The sequence below is a fragment of the Annulohypoxylon maeteangense genome (genome assembly GCF_022496945.1).
Source record: "Annulohypoxylon maeteangense strain CBS 123835 unplaced genomic scaffold GGS22scaffold_14, whole genome shotgun sequence".
In the NCBI taxonomy this organism is placed as follows: domain Eukaryota; kingdom Fungi; phylum Ascomycota; class Sordariomycetes; order Xylariales; family Hypoxylaceae; genus Annulohypoxylon; species Annulohypoxylon maeteangense.
This window is the reverse complement of record NW_025953261.1, coordinates 711,718-728,945: the sequence shown is the minus strand read 5'-3', so window position 1 is coordinate 728,945 and position 17,228 is coordinate 711,718. Positions and strand designations below refer to the sequence as shown.

Sequence of the window (17,228 nt, the reverse complement as noted above, 5' to 3'; positions counted from 1 at the left end):
GTACCTAGGATGGCCCATGACGAGAGCAACCCATATTAAGACCCAGAAAACCATGGCCTTCTTATATACCTGGAACGAAATCGGCCCCGATTTGACCGTCCACAAACTCCCTAACACGGCAAGGCAGATTAGTTCGCAGATCTTATGGTGGTAGTTGGTGAGACCGGATAACCCCAACGCAGGTAGCCGACCTTACAGCCAGCCGCATTGCCACTAGTGGGTCGGATCCTACCCAGAAGACTTTAAGCAGTAATAACAAGCATCCAATTGAATTTTTAATTCTGCATTTACTTCATACATACACTACGTATATCAGATGTTTTGTATCCTGAATTCCAACAATGTAATCATGAGACAACGCCCCCCTAGGGCGGAACAGGTCGGTAGGTAAGCTACAGCGATATATTACAAGGCTGACACGAACCATGTCTAGGTACCTTGGTACCTTCCGTGAATGATTGTACATTTCCCCCTGTCATATGATTTAATTTTAGGTGAGTCTTTGGGGGGGATGACCCCCAAAGGTACTGGAAGAGCTGAGACGGCTTGGTGGTAGGACATTAGGACTAAGGGGACAAATAAATACCCTGGCAGCCATTGACAGGTAGGGGAAAAAAGCTCATTTCTAGAATCCGTTTCGCTGCAATGTCAGAAGCTCACTAAATTCTTGAACACCTGCTATTAGTTGGTCGTTTGAAAAAATCATTGTATAAATGGCGACTACCACAAAAAGAATAACCTGTAGAGATCAGGACGCAGAAAGACTAAAAATACATACTACGGTCCCTTCAAAATACATTCCAAATCCGATAGGACTCAGTCGTATCCTCCTCGAAGAGCTGGGAAAAGGGGGATTTGAGGTGGAAGTATGTACACTTACCAACTAGAGTTGCCACAAGAGCTTTGAACGCTAAATGAATGACAGATGCGGCATAATATATATAACATCAAGTCTAAAACTGAACTGAATCCTGTGAGTGGCATATTCCAGAGACTGGTTGCGCTGGTACGGGTTTAGGCCATTCAGGACTAACGATGTTGAACCATTAGTGTACAATCGAGAAGATTCGAGAACTATCAAGGTCGCTTACAACGTCAATATAACTTGCCCTCGTTTATACTCAGAGCCCTTCTACATCCGCCCTTTCCAAAGCGGGCTGCGCCTAGCTGGTGATTTGCTACAGAGGGTTACATCATCAGAAATATTCGACATCGCTGGATATATATGATGGGATACTAAGGAGAATCAATGAGGTGCTGATTCGAGAGAACAAGAAAGTTGTACGAGTAGTGTTTACTTCCCTTTGTAATAACTTGTATGAGTATGGATTCTACCTAGACATTAACTTAGGAGTTTGTAGGCGTTAAAATGTGACTTTATTTATTCCTATCGTTTGGGCTTATGATACTATGCTCATGAATAGGTACCAAGCGATGGGAAGGATATGGTGTCGGTGCTGGTAGCAGCGCCATTAGGTAGGTACTTGAAAGGCACAGTAAAGACAAACTTCTGAGGTAGGTAGAGAGCTTTATATGCTGCGTGGCGGGTAGGTATGCATGTTGGTAACGTTGTTTACCAGTAACTCGGTACCCAATCATACTCGTCCTTGAAATATAGCTGGTGCTTTGGTAGGTACTCTAATCCAACTTCAACTGAATAATTGTGGAAATTCTAAATGAATGGTAGAAGTTTCCTGCGCTTTTCACAACCCTTGCCCAGCGCGCGGTTGGGTCGGCGATTGATTGAGTTCATACCTACCTAGTGATCTCCCCGCTAGAATTTAGTGATTAACTACAGCAACTTAGCGTGCTAAGCCACTGAAGTGAAATTTCTAAGGGGTTTAAACACCTATAAATACCGCCGATTAGGCTTGTAATGTCTGCTGAGATAACGGCTCAAATTGCCATAGGGGAAATATATGAGGAGTCGGAACTGTTACTTAACGGTTCCTAGACCTAGCATCGTTCCGTAATAGTTCCACTGTGCTAAATATCAAAAAGCGTAAGAAGCGTAGCAATATTTAAGAAGTGTAGCAAAATCTAGAAGCGTGCCAGGCGTACCAGAATCTTGAAGCGTACCAAAGCTTAAACTACTTGAACTTTTAGTGTTGACCATATCTAAGAATTTAGCGCTAAGGTTGATACCGTAGATTATGTAACGCGTAGATAGTGCAATGGTATATCCTTAGCTTCCACAATAAATAGAATTTTAAATTTATGAGGTTCGAAATTAGTAAAAAATATCGATTAAATTTACTAAGACTAATAAATAAATAAATTAAAATAATAAATTAAAATAAATAAATAATATTATATAAATGAATAAATATGTATAATTTAATAAAATAAAGAAATAAGGAATTACATTTTCTTATAACAGTTTTTAATCTTGGCACGGTTCCAAAATTTGTAATGATCAAGGAATGATTCCTTTTGCTGTCATGTTTCCAAATCCTGGAACCGTTACGGAATAGTTCCCACTTTACATATGTTTACTTTATGGTGGTGTTTTCATAGGCCAAATTGGCCTGATTACGCATTAGTCCCGGCTAGCGGTGTTAAGTGAACTTTTTGGAGAATCTTAAACTCCACCGATAGTATCGTCGATATCCCCGGACTATTATTAAGCGAAAATATTAGCTGCCGAAGAAAATCCCTGGCGGGGGCATTAACGCCGTCGATGACGCTAATGATCGGGTGCCTGCCCTGCTATCTCGTCTAGCAGGCTTTGCTACGTAGAGGCATCGGCGATAAGGTTATTACCTATTGCCTATACTCTAATTCTGTGGATACTTATTAATCGCGTCATTACCTAGTATTAGTGCTTCGTCCTCGCTGGTCTTCACTATGTCCTCAATTAGTAAAGATCAATTAGTAAACCGGCAAACCAGCAGGCTAATTCAATAAAATAGGCAAGGTGTCATTGCATGAGACAATTCATACATGCCTAGTTGCCTACCTGGGTACTTCATGAAATTTCATAAAAATCGTCGGCTTTTCCCTTTCCCCTCATGTCTCGTTTACTTCGGAACTTTCCAATCATCACCTCAACATCCCGTCTACAACTGTTACACGCGAGAAGAATAGCCACAATGCCTGCCGTTAGATCCGCATATGACCCCAAGGACATGCAGTTCCGCCACCTTGGTCCCACAGGTCTCAAGGTTAGCGTGCTGTCTTTGGGCGGATGGTTAACCTATGGAGGTACCGAGAAAGGCGAAATCGTCAAGAAATGTCTCGAGACAGCTTGGAGCCACGGAATCAACACCTTCGACACGGCGGAAACTTATGCCAACGGGGAGTCGGAGGTTGAGATGGGTCAGGCCTTGAAGGAGCTTGACTGGCCTCGAGACGAGTACGTTCTCACTACCAAGGTCTTCTTCGGCACTGGTCGCAAGGAGCCGAACACCCGCGGTCTTAGCAAAAAGCACGTCGTGGAAGGTCTCAAGAGCTCTCTTGCGCGATTACAGCAACCTTATGTCGATGTGGTTTTCGCTCATCGTCCCGACCCCGCTACGCCGATGAAGGAGATCGTCGAGGGATTCACCCAAGTCATTCAAAATCTCAACCTAGCCTACTACTGGGGAACCTCCGAGTGGAGCGCAACCCAGATTATGGAGGCAACACAGATCGCAGAGCGATATAATCTCATCGCCCCTGTAGGTTTTCAATTAGCCAAGAAAAATGAAGTAGGTGCATGAAGTTTTAACCATATTTTTAGGTAGTCGAGCAACCACAATATAACGCTTTCCACCGCGAGCGCTTCGAGGTTGAGTATGCCCCGCTATTTGACCAATTCAAGTATGGTACAACCATCTGGTCTCCCCTAGCCTCTGGCTTCTTGACCGGCAAGTACAACAATGGTATTCCCGACGGCTCTCGATTCGCCAAGCACGGCGACTTTTTCGACAACACGATCAAGATGCTGCAGAGCGAGGAGGGCAAGGCCAAGATCGAAAAGGTCAAGAAATTGACGGCGATTGCCGAGCGTCTTGGCGGAACCACCGCGTCGCTAGCATTAGCGTGGACTATCAAGAACCCGAATGTTAGCACCGTCATTCTCGGCGCCACGAAGGTCGAGCAGATCGAAGAGAACGTGAAGGCTCTTAAGTTTGCCGAGAAGCTGACGCCGGAGGTGATGGAGGAGATTGAGAAGATTCTCGACAACACTCCCAAGAAGCCATTTGCGTATGGACGTGAACGATTATGAGGGGTAGCAGACGCATAGAAATAGACAGCTGCATATATTGGTAGATGGGATCAAGCCGCATTTTCTATTAGAAGTATAGATATAAAGTTGATGCGGCGATAAGCATACCTAAGCAGATGTTGGAGCAATAAAATAGGGGTTGAGATGCAATGTGTCAGCATTATTTTATTAGTCTTCCAGTAACACTTGCGAAAGGATCCATTCGTCGCGGTTCGGAAAAATGAAGATGTCGCATTGGAATGTTGTCATAAAAGAAACTGGAACTGTCGTTGGTGAAAATAACCTTTGTAACCAAGGCTCATACCGGAGAACCTTTCAGGTGTGATCTCGGAATGGTCTCGCAGAAAATCACTAATCGCGTCGCCCATGGTGAGCCTGTTCCTTTCAGCCATTTTTACTCAGCGTTTGCGCTCGTCCGCCATCTGGGTTTGGCTTTGTGAGCTTCTTCAGGATCTCCCAGCTTGCGAATTCACGACCCGTATCGCTCCGGTCCTATAAAGGAGGCTTCGTTTATGGTACATTCCTATGATCTTCACCGATTCCCGTAGTCTAGTCAGGTCCTTGATCCTCTCCCTCTCTCGTTGTAAGGGGGTGCATGAAGCGATTGGGGCAGTTATCCTATCTTCCGTCAAGTCATTATAACAACCTTACCTCTTGGTAATTCATGTGACGATGCGCAAGTCGCTAGGAAAAAAGTAGCGCTCTCAACTTAATGATAAAAATACCTATCATTCAACGTCAACTTCATTAAAACGAAAATGAGATGAATACTAAAGGTAGGTATTGTCTCCGACTTCGCGAATTAGAGTATTATGTGTTAAGGTGCCATGGTAGATTTTCCCCGGCTTAGGTATCATGAATATAGTAGCGTTCACCTATGGGAGATTTCGTGAGGAGAAGGGATAAGATCGCTATTGGTTATATTCTAAGTTCTCAACACAGAGTAGCATTGTCTTTTAATAATAAAAAGTTCACGGGAAGGTTGGATTAGGAGTACCAAAGGGAAGGAAATATGAGAAATGAGCTTAGCGTCATGAATCAGTACCCCGTCTCTGGAGCCGAGTTAAGGCGTCAGCATCAGCGCCCTACCCCTCCAATGTGACATTAAAATCTCCAACCAGCGCTCCCACCAAATCAGTCCGAAATCTGACCTGATTCAGTCAGACTAAGTCAATACCAGTCCAGATTGCCTTTTTTTTTCGACTGATCAGTTCAAATCGTTATTTTTTTCGACTGTTAGTAGCGTTAGTTTGGTGTTTTGTTATGGTCCTACTTATATACGCGTTCTAATTGGCTGAAATAAAACAGAAGAAGTACTTAAGTACCTTTTTAAAATAAATATTTTAATAAGTATAAAGAGCTTAGTGCGTACCTACTTTTATTAGTTATCTGATTAGTCCGACTGACTGATCTGATCAGATTAGTTCACTACTTGCTGACTAATCAATCAGGTCAGTTGAATGGCTTCGACTGACCTGACTGATCTGATGAAAGCGCTGTCTCCAACCGTATTGTACCTAAAAACCCACGCGATCCATACAACGTTCTATCCTTTTTTTAAAAAGAAAATTGCTCAAAGAGCGATTATAGCAGTTACCTAGGTATGTTTGATGAAATTTATTGAATTTTCTTCCGTGCCATTAGAATATTTTACCCGTTAATGGATTTGAGAGTACCAGTGGAGAATATTCAGCGGTGGTTATAGCCCATTATTACCTAGTTGGGTGGTCCCAGCGAACAAGCTAGCCCTGTGGCTGGTGCGAACCTCGCTGTAAATTGAAGCCCCACATAAGCACGGCGAGCAGCGATCTTACTACAACGAAGGCTCGATCAATGAAATTCGTTGATAAAACATCGATCAGTCCACCATAAAAATTGCAACAAAAGCATGCCGCACGCTACTATTGCTGTAAGGTCTAGCTAGGTCCACTTACAATGATCGGATAGACTATGAAATGCTCGATCTACCAACATTATACCTCTTTCGTCGATTATTTACCAGCTCGCCGTAAGGGAGGTATTGCGGGGTTAAAAGCGTGCCGCGAATGGTTGAAAGCGCGCGTATGCGTGTAGGTGGTAGGTGCCTCAGTTTCAAGCTCGATTGTTTCATCACATTCTGCAAGCTTTAACCTGTTCTCGGATTTACGGATTACTTCAAACTGAAAAGCCGTACGCGCCGCAAAGACCTATCAACCCGTCCAGTGACAAGCGAATATCCACCACGCCAAGATGGGTTTTTGGTGGTCTAAGCTGATGTGTACCCGACCATTTGGGACCCTGGAAGAGCTTATAGCGACTCAATATACGAGTAAATCAAGCGGTGAGCTTCAAAATACTGGACGGAGTGGAAGAGGAACGTGGTATGAGGAAAACTAGCAAATCAGTCCACGGATACAGCTCACGAAATCTTACGAGAAATTTTGTCGTGCGTGTTCATTCAGGCTTGGCCAGATATGATATTGCCTTAATAAGCACCACGTTACATAAATGGTTGGAAGTAGCTTCTACCTTCTATACATAAAACTGCTTCTGATTATTCAAGTTCACTTAATCTATGCCTCTATTCACGTGCGTCATTAGGTAGTGACTGTCACATCGGAGTGGTGATAATTCTTAAGATATCAGCCCATAGACGTCCAAGGTTCTTACACATTTGATCATATCATCCAAGACTCATCGGGACTCATACCCAATAAATCATCATGACATCTACATATGACTTCATAGTCGTTGGTGGTAACTAAGTCCACAATTGAATTTACCATCAGACTCCGATCTGACAGTCTACAGGTGGACCATCAGGATGCGCAATAGCATCCACTCTAGCGAAATCTCCCAAGAAACCGACTATACTTCTACTAGAAGCCGGAGGCAAGAACGATAACCACAATTTCCGTGTGGATGGGCAGCGATGGACGACATTCTTCAACCAGGAGATGAACTGGGGATACAAGACAACTCCCCAGGAGCATTGCGGTAACCGAGAAATAGACCTTCCGGGAGGACGTGGGCTAGGAGGCGGGAGCGCCGTCAATTTCGCTGGGTACAGCGTCGGCTGCCGAGATGATTACGATGAATGGGCAAGGATCGTAGGCGACGACGACTTCCGATGGGAACGCATGCAAACTCGGTTTAAGAACTTGGAATCGTTCAACGGCGAACCACCATCGGGAATCGACAAGAAGTACGCCGCACCCAAAGCCACAGATCACGGTACATCCGGTCCCCTGAAGGTCGGGTATGCCAAGGAATGCGTTGAAGATCTCACTGAGATGCTCGACTGCTTTGAGCAAGCTGGATTTCCGTTAAATTCAGACCACAACTCGGGAAATCCGATCGGGATGTCGGTAGCCATCAGTTCCTGTCAAAACGGCGTCCGTTCCACCGCGGCAGATCTGATAACGCCGGCGCCGGATAACTTGACCGTCATCGTCAACTCTCTAGTGCAACGAGTAATCATCGAAAACAAAAAGGCAATCGGAGTAGAATCAAACGGAAAGAAGTGTAAGACCGCTCACCAAACCTCAGCAACGAATTGAATCCAGGATCGCTAACAACCCCTAGACTTCGCATCAAAGAAAGTCATCCTCTGCGCAGGCGCCCTCAACAGCCCCAGGATCCTCATGCACTCCGGCATCGGGCCGGCCTCCCAACTAACCGAGTACAAAATCCCCATCACCCACGCCAACGAAGCCGTGGGCCAAAACATGCGGGACCACCTATGCGTGCCAATCGTGCACAGCCGCAAAGAGCCCGGCAGCTCCAGCGCCTCCTTCTACGGCTCCACCCAAGCAATGGACGCCGCCATGGAGCAATGGAAGAAAGACGGGACCGGGCCGTGGGCGATCCACGGCAGCCAGGCCGGGATCGGGTTTTTCAAAATGGCGAATATCGCAGAGACGAAAGAATTCCAGGACCTGCCGGCGGAAGAACAGCGGTTCATCCTGCTGGACACAGTGCCGCATTACGAAGTCGTGACGCATTTTCCCGCGCACTGGTTCGACCCGACGTTACCGACGTTGAATTACCACGGCATCGTGACGTGGTACTTCAACGCGCAGAGCCGGGGAGAAATCACGCTGCAGTCGTCGGACCCGGACGTGCCGCTGAAATTCGACTCGAAGTTCCTGACTGCGCCGTTTGACCGACGGGTAGCGATTGAGTCGTTACGCGCGGTCTTGCGGTTTACGGAGCATGAGTCGTATGCGAAGAACACGGTCGCGATGCTGAGTGGTCCGAAATCGGATTCTGACGAGGATATTATGGAGCATTGGTCTCAGAAGGTTATTTCGAGCTTGCATATGACGGGGACGGCAAGGATGGGGAAGCCTGGGGATTCGAATGTGGTTGTGGATAATAACTTCAGGGTCATTGGTATCGAGGGTCTTTGCGTGGCTGATTTGAGCGCCGTGCCTGTCTTGCCAAGCGCCCATGTGCAGGCGGCTGCTTATGTTACGGGAATCACTTGCGCGGAGAAGTTGGTGAAGGAATTTGGCCTTGAGTGATCGCATTCGCCCTATACAATGTTAATGAGTCTCACTAGGTAGATGTATATGGAGAGATAGAGACAATCCCTTTTTAACCTGCCCAGGTGTGTTACCGCCATTAACCAAATAAGAGTGGAAACATGGGTAAAAGGGGGACCAAATTCACCTTCATAATATGTTCATCTTGCATAGTAACTCGAGTTCCAAATACGTGCAAAGTTGATAAAATGCCTGATATGATTCGTTGATGCGAACAAAATGACGTGGTATCTACAGCAGGTTTATATACATGATCTAATTGTCTATCTCTTTGAGGTTGTTAAGACGTGCTTGAGCTTAAGCCTTAACCGTGGTATCGGGCTTGAAAAATGCACTCGGTCCGTACCAAGTGCCGTTAAGGAAGTGGCTCCAATATACATATGGCTAGAGAAATGTTAGCTGAATAGCTCATATGAATAAGGAGCTCATATGACTTACGAAGAAATCCTTCTTCAAATGGTAGAATAGCCTACTAGGTGACTCCTGGCCTCCGAGTATGCCTGCAAAGGTCTCCTTAGGTATTCCGCCGTATTTAAACTCACAGAGCATAAGTTCGTTGTGGCCAGTAAGGAGCGGGCAGCTTGCATAGCCGTCGTATGAAGCTTTAAGCTCCTTGCCTTTCATAGCCGCAAGTAGGTTATCTATTAAGACTGGCGCTTGTGCGGTAATGGCAGCTGCCGTCTTGCTATTTGGGAGACTAGATGCATCGCCTAGCGAGAAAATATTCTTAAATTTCGTGTGTTGGGTTGTGGACTTGTCAACGTCGACCCATCCTGCCGCATCAGCTGGGGAAGGAATGTTAACCATCTTAAGTTCAATTTAACCTGGCTTCATATAGGATATATATGAGATGCAACTTACCCAACTCTGATTTGGCAACGAAATCAAAAGGCTTCTGCGGTGGTACGACGTCTATTGAAATATATCGTTAGCAACAGTTTTGGGAGTTAAAAAGGTGTTATAGCGATATACTTACGGAGGAAACCAAATTCTCTCTCTACAAGAGCCCCTTGAGCACCCTCAGCTAAATTTTTAAATGTCGCAACTTTTTTCTTCGGGTCTACCTTCACGAGGTTATGTTGGAAGAAACCCTCGACATTACGTTGCTTACGTAATTCTTCAAGGGCTTGCGAATATTTGGGAACAGCAAACATGGCTGCATCAGGGTTAATATGAGAGGATCGTACAAGAAGTAATGATTAAGTGCTTACAAGGACCGCCAGTTGCGAAAGTAATGTCAATATTGTCTCGCACACCATCCCGCTTCCATTGTGAAAGGGCCATCCACATGACCTTCTGAGGGGCACCGGCACATTTTATGACGCCAGCAGGTTGAGTGAAGATGGCTGGACCCTTTTTGAATGACTGAATATTTCTCCAGACCTGTTCAACTGTCTTTTCTGAATAGATAGATGATACTTGGCTAGCAGGATCCTGTAGGGCTTCCTCTAGACCCGATACCCCGGCAAAGTTTGTCTCAAGGCCTGGAGCAACAACCAGGTAGTCGTACGAGACATCAACTCCCTCGGATGTCTTGATCGAGTTGTTTTTGGGGTCAAAAGTAGATACTCGTAGAGGATAGTGCTTAACACCCCTTGGAACCACGCTGGAAAGGGGCTTATGCATATCATCAAGGGATCTTAGGCCTGAGCCGACAAGTGTCCATCCCGGCTACGTTGAAATTAGTATCTTGGGTATCATTAAGAAACTCAGAGAACTTACCTGATAATGGTGCGTCTGTGCTGGATCTAAGATAGCTATATCCTTATTTTCGAACTCCGGAGTTCGTTGTAACTGAGCTGCGACTGTTACACCAGCAGTTCCTCCTCCAACTACCACGACACGATGATGAGCCTTCGCTGGTATAGTGGCATATGTTCTTGCAAGTCCCCTAATGGGAGCCCTGACAAGTGGGCGAAGCATGGCAACTGCCGCCATATTTCAAGATATGTTTGAATTAGGTCTATGATTGGGCAATGCAAAACTGAAAATCTGAAACTCGGAGCTGATTGATCATAAGTTTTAATTTAGTCTGGAAAATGAGAAGAATCGGTGGTCACGTGAAAGCACGCAATATTAGTTTATGCCACTTATTCCTTGCAGGGTTGCTTGCTTAACTCCGGCCAATCATGTTTAATAAAACGTTGAACAAAATGCCATTCTAGGGAAGATCCACATTATTAGTTTTTCACACCCTTAGGTTACTCGAGTTACAAGTATAAGTTTCGTCCAAAATTTGGTCGAGATAATAGATATCTTCAGTTTCTCGAGTTAATTTTCGCGGATAAGTAAGTAGGTAGGTTTGTTCGATTTGAAATGGCAAGTGTATTGTTGTCCCTTATTCAGGAGTAATTACCTTTAACAAACCTCCTTAGAGAAGTTCAGGCCATCCCCACTTTATCCCCTAAGATGCCTAGGTACTAGGTAGGTAGGTACCTAGCAGTACTGGTATGTAAGTACATGTAAAAATACATTATATGATGAATAGATCCTATCTTATTAGAAGTACTAGTTGAAGGGTTGCAGAGTGATATTTTCTACTATGTCGGTACTAGGTGGGTAGGTGTCAAAGGTGGGTTAGGTTGGTGCAATGAACGACTCTCCTGTCCTGATTAACTGATACTTTCACTGGAGACAACTTGGGAATGAAAGAGTTGGCCGTATATTGGCTATTGCTACCTATTCAATATATCTGATAAGTCTAATAATATTAATGAGTGTTGATAATAGCACAAACCTCGTACTACATCATCGACGAGATTTTTTCTTTTCATATTTCATTTTGTTGTTTAATATTCAAGGAGACCCCTCGATAAATCTTTCTTCCCACATGGTACTCGTGTTTCAAGGAACGTGATAATTCGTAAAGTCGTAACGTCGCCCACTTGCTTCCTAGATTGTGACCAGAGCGTAGCTCTTCGAGATCATATTTCCAGGTTCAATCGCAACCATCCATCTAAAGCATATCAAAACCATGACAAGACTTCCGATAATATCAAGGTAAAGAATTCGAGAGAAAGAAATATCCACCCAACCGCCCGTCCAAGGTCAATCATCCGATTTGCGTGATTTTGCACCTATTTAACGACATCTCGCAGACACCTGGCTCCATTGAAGTTTCCCGGGCGCGCGAATGGTGAAGTAATTATGTCGCATCTATAAAAATGTTATCAGAGTGACCGTATCTTGGACGATGTAGTTTATGCTTCGGTAGGTACATATCAAAACGACTTGGACATAAGGACTCCACGTAGTCATAATGTCAAAGTATACACTTACCTCGACTTCATAATTGCCATTCCCATATTCATCATTCAACAGTAACACGAGATGCGTCGGATCCCGGATATGTCGACTGTCAATGAGCTGCGTTTGGATTGGAAACTTGTTCCCAGTACTTTGATCGGTTGCATCATTGTCTGTTCCATTCTTGCGGATATCAGCCATAGAACTTTAACCTAATTCGATTTAGAGATATATAACTGTGATATGAACAATTCTGGACTTTTAGGAACGAAATAGTATAGGTAGGTAGATAGCCTTGGGTACGTAGAGTCTTGGAGAGCGTGAAGCTGACTGAGAGCTAGATATATATAGTGCTAGCGGGTAAACACAAGGAAAAGACAGAGCCTTATCCGTGTCTGCCTTAGGGCGTTCTGGTATTGCACGTTGGCTATTGCCTAGGTACTACGTAGGTAGTGCCAAAAAACAAATATACAAACAGTAGATACGTAGGTAAGTATTACGGTTGACCAGGTTATGCATGATAGCGAATTGTTTGTGTACCTATTTAGGTTCCTAGAGTGAATGATTGGCGGGTTCGATGTTCTGATTGGATGATTGTGACCTCAAGAGCTCCCCCCGGCGATTGAATTAAGTACCTATATTTAACAGCCTGACCTGAAAACGAGGCCATATAATATTGCCGATTCGAACCACGCGCTTGACGTGGTCCTCGATCAACATTCCTGAGGCTGATGAAACTGTCAACTTCAAGCATGCCTCACTCAATCGGACTTCGGCATTACAGAAGCAGGTTTTTCGATTGCCTATAAAACAATGATTAATGTCCAATGACGGTCACTTACGCCTTGAAAATGACCATAAACTTAGGTACGTCACTTATAGCATGGATACTACTAAACTCGGGAATAATATCAATTGTCCTTCCGCATCATATGTTATTGGAAGGTATAGAGGGAATGCGTCAGGGGAATGTACAAGTAACTTCAGCAAGCAAAGCCAAACGCCCACCACGAACTAATGCCAGCCTACAAATAACCTAGCTGCCTGAAGTACGAGTCGAATCCGTGGTATCAACTGGATAACGCCCCTTTACCACTTTTCGCAACCAATAACGCCTCTGACTTTAGTAGTGTACACATTAAGGTGTGATAGAATAGCCATCGATAACGAATTGGGCTTGCTTTCCATAGTCGGGCGGTGGAGGGGTACGCTCTTCCGACGAGGTTGATGTGGAAATAAACGGGCAACTGTCATTTGCGAGGCAAATTTGGTAGATACAAACGTTGTATCCAATACACGGTTTCATAGCCATAAGTGGAATTTCGAATAGCGGGACCATCACTGTTGCCGATTGTAGGGAACGATGGCAGCATCGATGATTGGCTGTCTTCTGTGGCCATTGGTCGATTCGCTGCCCCACTTGGATTTCCAGGTGTTCTCCTGGTCCAAAGCCTTGTTGAATGATTCCTTGCATTCGTCCGGGAGCTCATCATATATCTCCCTTGACACCGCCCCAAGTCCTTGGAAGGGGGCCAAGAAATCAGGCACTTCGCGTTGCTCATACACGGCATGTGAAAGACTGGCAGAAGGCGTTTCCATGATGGTATCGATAACTTTAAAGTTGCGCGGAATCTTGAGGTCCATCGGAGGAAAGCGTACGCTATCGGTGGGAGCAGCCGAATCTGCAACTTGTTCAAATCTCGCATGAGTAGGCTGCATGTTTGCAGGATATAGCATGGAATTGGTATGAACATCATAAACACCGGAGAGATTAAGACGTCGAATGGAACTAATATCGGAGTTGAAACGGCTGGGGAGTATGTCAGTCCTAAGTAAGGCAGTAATAGATGAATGAGGAATATACCTTGCTTCACGAGCGTGCTCAAGCTGCCAGTTAACATCGGTAATGTTAACCCGTCTCTTCTGCTTGTCCACTTTACCATTCTGCGTGGGGACAGAAGGCGCACCGGAGTGATAGACGGCACTTGCACCGTGCCAAGCTACATATTGATTCTTGTTGTACTCTTCGCCCTCGATAAACTTGTCGTTAGGATCAGCGAGTTCACCTTCGACAACGCCCTCAGCCCTGGCCTTCGCAACTTCGTAGTCGTCAAAGACCCGCTTCCCGCCTACGATGATCAACGCGCCAAATTCCCGAAAAACCGACCGAGCCGTTACTATTCCTATGGCACGGCCCTTGTAGGAATGGGGTATAATATCTCGTTCAATCATGTCACGCTTCTCATCATCGTCTACGATGATTTTGTAGAGTCGCTTGTGTTTCGTGAAGAAGAGGTAAGAGTCTCGGAATCCTACACAGCGGGCAGGTTCGGTCGACAACATGTAGAGTCGGTCTCCTCGGCCTGCAACGGTAAATGTACGGCAACGATACTCGCGACCACCTTGTAGATTTCCGGACTTGTCAACCTTGGTCTCTCCTTCAGGATCCTCCGGTAAAGCGACCTCATCATCGACAATATCCATCATATTGCCTTCTTTATCGATGGTTTGTTGAGTAGGTTGATAAGAAGCTCCCTTGCGACCACCTCGTCCCCTCCAGCCACCACGGCCGCGTCGTCGGGGAGGATCATTAGGATCGCGTTGAGGGGTCTCGAGAGGCAGAGAGTCCCAATCCGGTGGTCGGTTCTTGGGAGGACGGCCTAGGCGTCGTCGTCGGATGACAGGTTGAGGGGGAGGGGAAGGGGATTTCACGGAGGGAATATCGGAATCTTGGTTCTCTTCAGGCTCCGCGCCTGAGTCTTCCTCATTCTCTTGCTCCTCTGGATCTACTTGTTGTTCTGCATCAGAACCCTCGACATCGGGCATGGGCTCATCCTCGATCTCTTCCAGAGCCCTGGGAGTGCTCTCTAAATGAAGAAGGCAAGTATTAATAGGGCATTCTTAAACGCGACAATATTGTGGGGTATAAGGGTTTGATAGGTGTAACAAGAATCATAGGCGCAATGGATAAGTTCCAATCGCGCATTCACAAAACCTGGAAATTGGGAATCTTCAAATCGGAATTGATTGAAAATAATCAATACTAACTTACCGAGTTTTGCAGCAGCACGCTTGGCTGCTGCGCGACCGGGACGTCGAGGCATGATTGAAGTTATCAAAGGAAGGAGTTGGCAATCTTCGGCCAGGTAAAAATACGCAGTCGAGGTTGCTGATGATGGAGGTATTCAAGATTCGGAGTCGATGAACCTTGAAAGTTAGAAAGGCAACGCGATTCCGAAATGTGGGTCTACTTTTCAAAAGATACCTGGTACTTTTGGTCCGGTGGAAGCGTTACACGTGACGTGACTGAAAGCTCAAGATTTTGCTACTGCACGTGTGCACGTGATCTTACATTCTCGCCATGCCTCCTATTCTCCTCTCGTTTGTTTAACTCATATGGAATCATCATAAATTTGAAGTATAGGTACCTAGAAACCGTCAAAATCTAGTATATAGGTATGCTTAATAAACTATGGAAATCATTATATGTATGTAGGTACCTAGGTAGGAAATTATCTTTGTGCCTGTCAATGAATTATAGAGAAAAGGGGACGAAGAATCTTAGTCCGTTCTTGTTTCTTCAGTCACAACTATACTGCCTGTAAATCAAATAGATTAACATGCAAATTGATATATTTATTTTGATATCTAAAACTTTTCTCTAATGCAGTTGCACCCTTTCCCTCAAACTCATCTAACTTGAGCGCTCTCCTAATGCTCCCTACGTTTTGGTTAGACTTGGACACCATGGCTAGGTACCCGTAGGTACCTAGTAATGTCCTACACCAAAACCCTCAATAATATACACCAATAGATTCCGAATTACATTCTCTCCAAATTACCATGTCCCCCTATACGGCTCCAAAGCATCATGCAACCTTCCCCAAACACCACCATGCCAGGTGCGAATCTCCTTCCACTCAGCAACCACTTGGCTCAGCATCATCAACCAACCCCCAACAATAAAATCTGCATAATCAGGCTCCTTACCCCCTATAAAAGGACCCTCAGAATACCTAAAATACTTCGCGGCCTCCGCCAACGAGACCTCGTAACTCTCCACAACCTTCCTCCTCTCCTCCCCACTCACGGTAAGTTGATCCCACGACGTCAACCCCGCGCGTCTGCAAAACTCCGCCTTCACCTGCTCCTCGTTCGCCGGATCAAACGGGAAGCCCTCCGAGAACAAGATCCCTCCCTTAGGGAATATCGAATCAATATGCGCGTTAAACGCAGCGTACACCCCAATTGAGCTCCGAAACAACGCGGGCTCATCCGGGTATTTTTTCTCCAAGTACACGGCGATGTCGAAGGAATCTCCGACAACCTCGTCGGTCGACGTGTCTTTAATCACGGGCAGCGTGTAGAACGGTTCTCCCGAGGCCAGAAACCTAACCGGGTCCGCGCCGAGGCTTTTGCGCGTTGCTGTTATGTCCGGTAGCGCAACCCATTTCGTGATGAAGTTGGCGCGCTTGAAGTTTAGCGCGTATCTGGCCTTCCATGGGTTAGGCGCGAATGGCCGGATAGGCGGGCCTGGGGCGATGTCGTAGAAGAGGATTTGGTGTGGTGATGACGTAGTTGGCATTGTGGCGGCGGGATGAGATACGGCTAGTATTTTGGCGGGTAGAATGGTGGAGTGCGATGGGTGTACTGAGGATTCAGTACACAATTTAGGTCGCTGATGTTGTCATAAGAGTCTGAGATGTTGCCATACGGGTTTGACCTCCGGATTTATATATATTTTGTCTTCGAGATGATCGATCGACTCCGTGCAATGTGGCTTTGTGATTCTCATGCATCTAGCGGAACTAGCACCGTCCCACTCCGCCAGTACCATTACGCCGTATTCACTCCCCACCAATGGGCGGACCGCGGACCTACCGCAAACCTTTCCCTCCAAGGCAATTTAGCTCAGGCATGATGCTCATCTTGATTCACTTGTGAGAATTCGCTCTTCCCGTGCAGTGAGCATAGCTGGTCACGTGTATGATGTTCATCCTGATTCACTTTGTTTGGCTTGGCTGTAAGAAAGAAGCAAAAGTTATCGGTGAAAGTAGAACCGATGGGACCGATGCGCCGCCCCGATGAGTCAGCACATTTCTCTTGTACTACCTACTCTAAAATCACGTGTTGTAAGTGCCGAGATCATTCTATTTTCAAACTTTGGTCGCTCTTGGTCGCTCATGCAAATTTACTCTGAATCTCTGAAATTCCATATTAATTCCTTATAATTCTGAAGTTGAACG

The 17,228-nt window shown here is 45.6% G+C and overlaps 7 protein-coding genes across 7 annotated transcripts; 3 read left to right on the top strand and 4 right to left on the bottom strand.

Annotated features, from left to right (window-relative positions):
• The first annotated feature begins 573 nt into the window (after positions 1 to 573).
• On the top strand, positions 574 to 1,473 carry GGS22DRAFT_169009 (uncharacterized protein). The gene is made up of 3 exons (XM_047962246.1): positions 574 to 866; positions 926 to 973; positions 1,051 to 1,473. Exons 1-3 carry the CDS (start codon positions 714 to 716, stop codon positions 1,102 to 1,104), a joined length of 255 nt encoding a protein of 84 aa, XP_047816722.1. The 5' UTR covers positions 574 to 713; the 3' UTR covers positions 1,105 to 1,473.
• A 1,619-nt stretch (positions 1,474 to 3,092) lies between these two features.
• GGS22DRAFT_180949 (Aldo/keto reductase) lies at positions 3,093 to 4,210 on the top strand (the record flags this gene model as incomplete). Its single annotated transcript, XM_047963820.1, has 2 exons — positions 3,093 to 3,659; positions 3,722 to 4,210. 2 exons carry the CDS (start codon positions 3,093 to 3,095, stop codon positions 4,208 to 4,210), a joined length of 1,056 nt encoding a protein of 351 aa, XP_047816721.1.
• A 2,702-nt stretch (positions 4,211 to 6,912) lies between these two features.
• GGS22DRAFT_180948 (GMC oxidoreductase) lies at positions 6,913 to 8,715 on the top strand (the record flags this gene model as incomplete). The annotated part of the gene is made up of 3 exons (XM_047963819.1): positions 6,913 to 6,946; positions 7,001 to 7,714; positions 7,775 to 8,715. 3 exons carry the CDS (start codon positions 6,913 to 6,915, stop codon positions 8,713 to 8,715), a joined length of 1,689 nt encoding a protein of 562 aa, XP_047816720.1.
• A 159-nt stretch (positions 8,716 to 8,874) lies between these two features.
• GGS22DRAFT_42013 (FAD/NAD(P)-binding domain-containing protein) lies at positions 8,875 to 10,730 on the bottom strand. The gene is made up of 6 exons (XM_047967043.1): positions 10,459 to 10,730; positions 9,948 to 10,407; positions 9,713 to 9,892; positions 9,598 to 9,648; positions 9,175 to 9,521; positions 8,875 to 9,120 (listed from the first exon to the last, which is right to left on the bottom strand). The coding sequence occupies exons 1-6, from the start codon at positions 10,672 to 10,674 to the stop codon at positions 9,034 to 9,036; spliced, it is 1,341 nt and encodes a 446-aa protein (XP_047816719.1). The 5' UTR covers positions 10,675 to 10,730; the 3' UTR covers positions 8,875 to 9,033.
• A 661-nt stretch (positions 10,731 to 11,391) lies between these two features.
• GGS22DRAFT_168997 (uncharacterized protein) lies at positions 11,392 to 12,472 on the bottom strand. Its single transcript, XM_047962245.1, has 2 exons — positions 12,016 to 12,472; positions 11,392 to 11,892 (listed from the first exon to the last, which is right to left on the bottom strand). The coding sequence occupies exons 1-2, from the start codon at positions 12,181 to 12,183 to the stop codon at positions 11,818 to 11,820; spliced, it is 243 nt and encodes an 80-aa protein (XP_047816718.1). The 5' UTR covers positions 12,184 to 12,472; the 3' UTR covers positions 11,392 to 11,817.
• A 408-nt stretch (positions 12,473 to 12,880) lies between these two features.
• GGS22DRAFT_168996 (chromatin remodelling complex Rsc7/Swp82 subunit-domain-containing protein) lies at positions 12,881 to 15,301 on the bottom strand. The gene is made up of 3 exons (XM_047962244.1): positions 15,035 to 15,301; positions 13,847 to 14,849; positions 12,881 to 13,792 (listed from the first exon to the last, which is right to left on the bottom strand). The coding sequence occupies exons 1-3, from the start codon at positions 15,084 to 15,086 to the stop codon at positions 13,321 to 13,323; spliced, it is 1,527 nt and encodes a 508-aa protein (XP_047816717.1). The 5' UTR covers positions 15,087 to 15,301; the 3' UTR covers positions 12,881 to 13,320.
• Positions 15,302 to 15,597: 296 nt separating this feature from the next.
• On the bottom strand, positions 15,598 to 16,806 carry GGS22DRAFT_41983 (uncharacterized protein). Its single transcript, XM_047967042.1, has one exon. The coding sequence runs from the start codon at positions 16,565 to 16,567 to the stop codon at positions 15,821 to 15,823; it is 747 nt and encodes a 248-aa protein (XP_047816716.1). The 5' UTR covers positions 16,568 to 16,806; the 3' UTR covers positions 15,598 to 15,820.
• Positions 16,807 to 17,228: the final 422 nt, after the last annotated feature.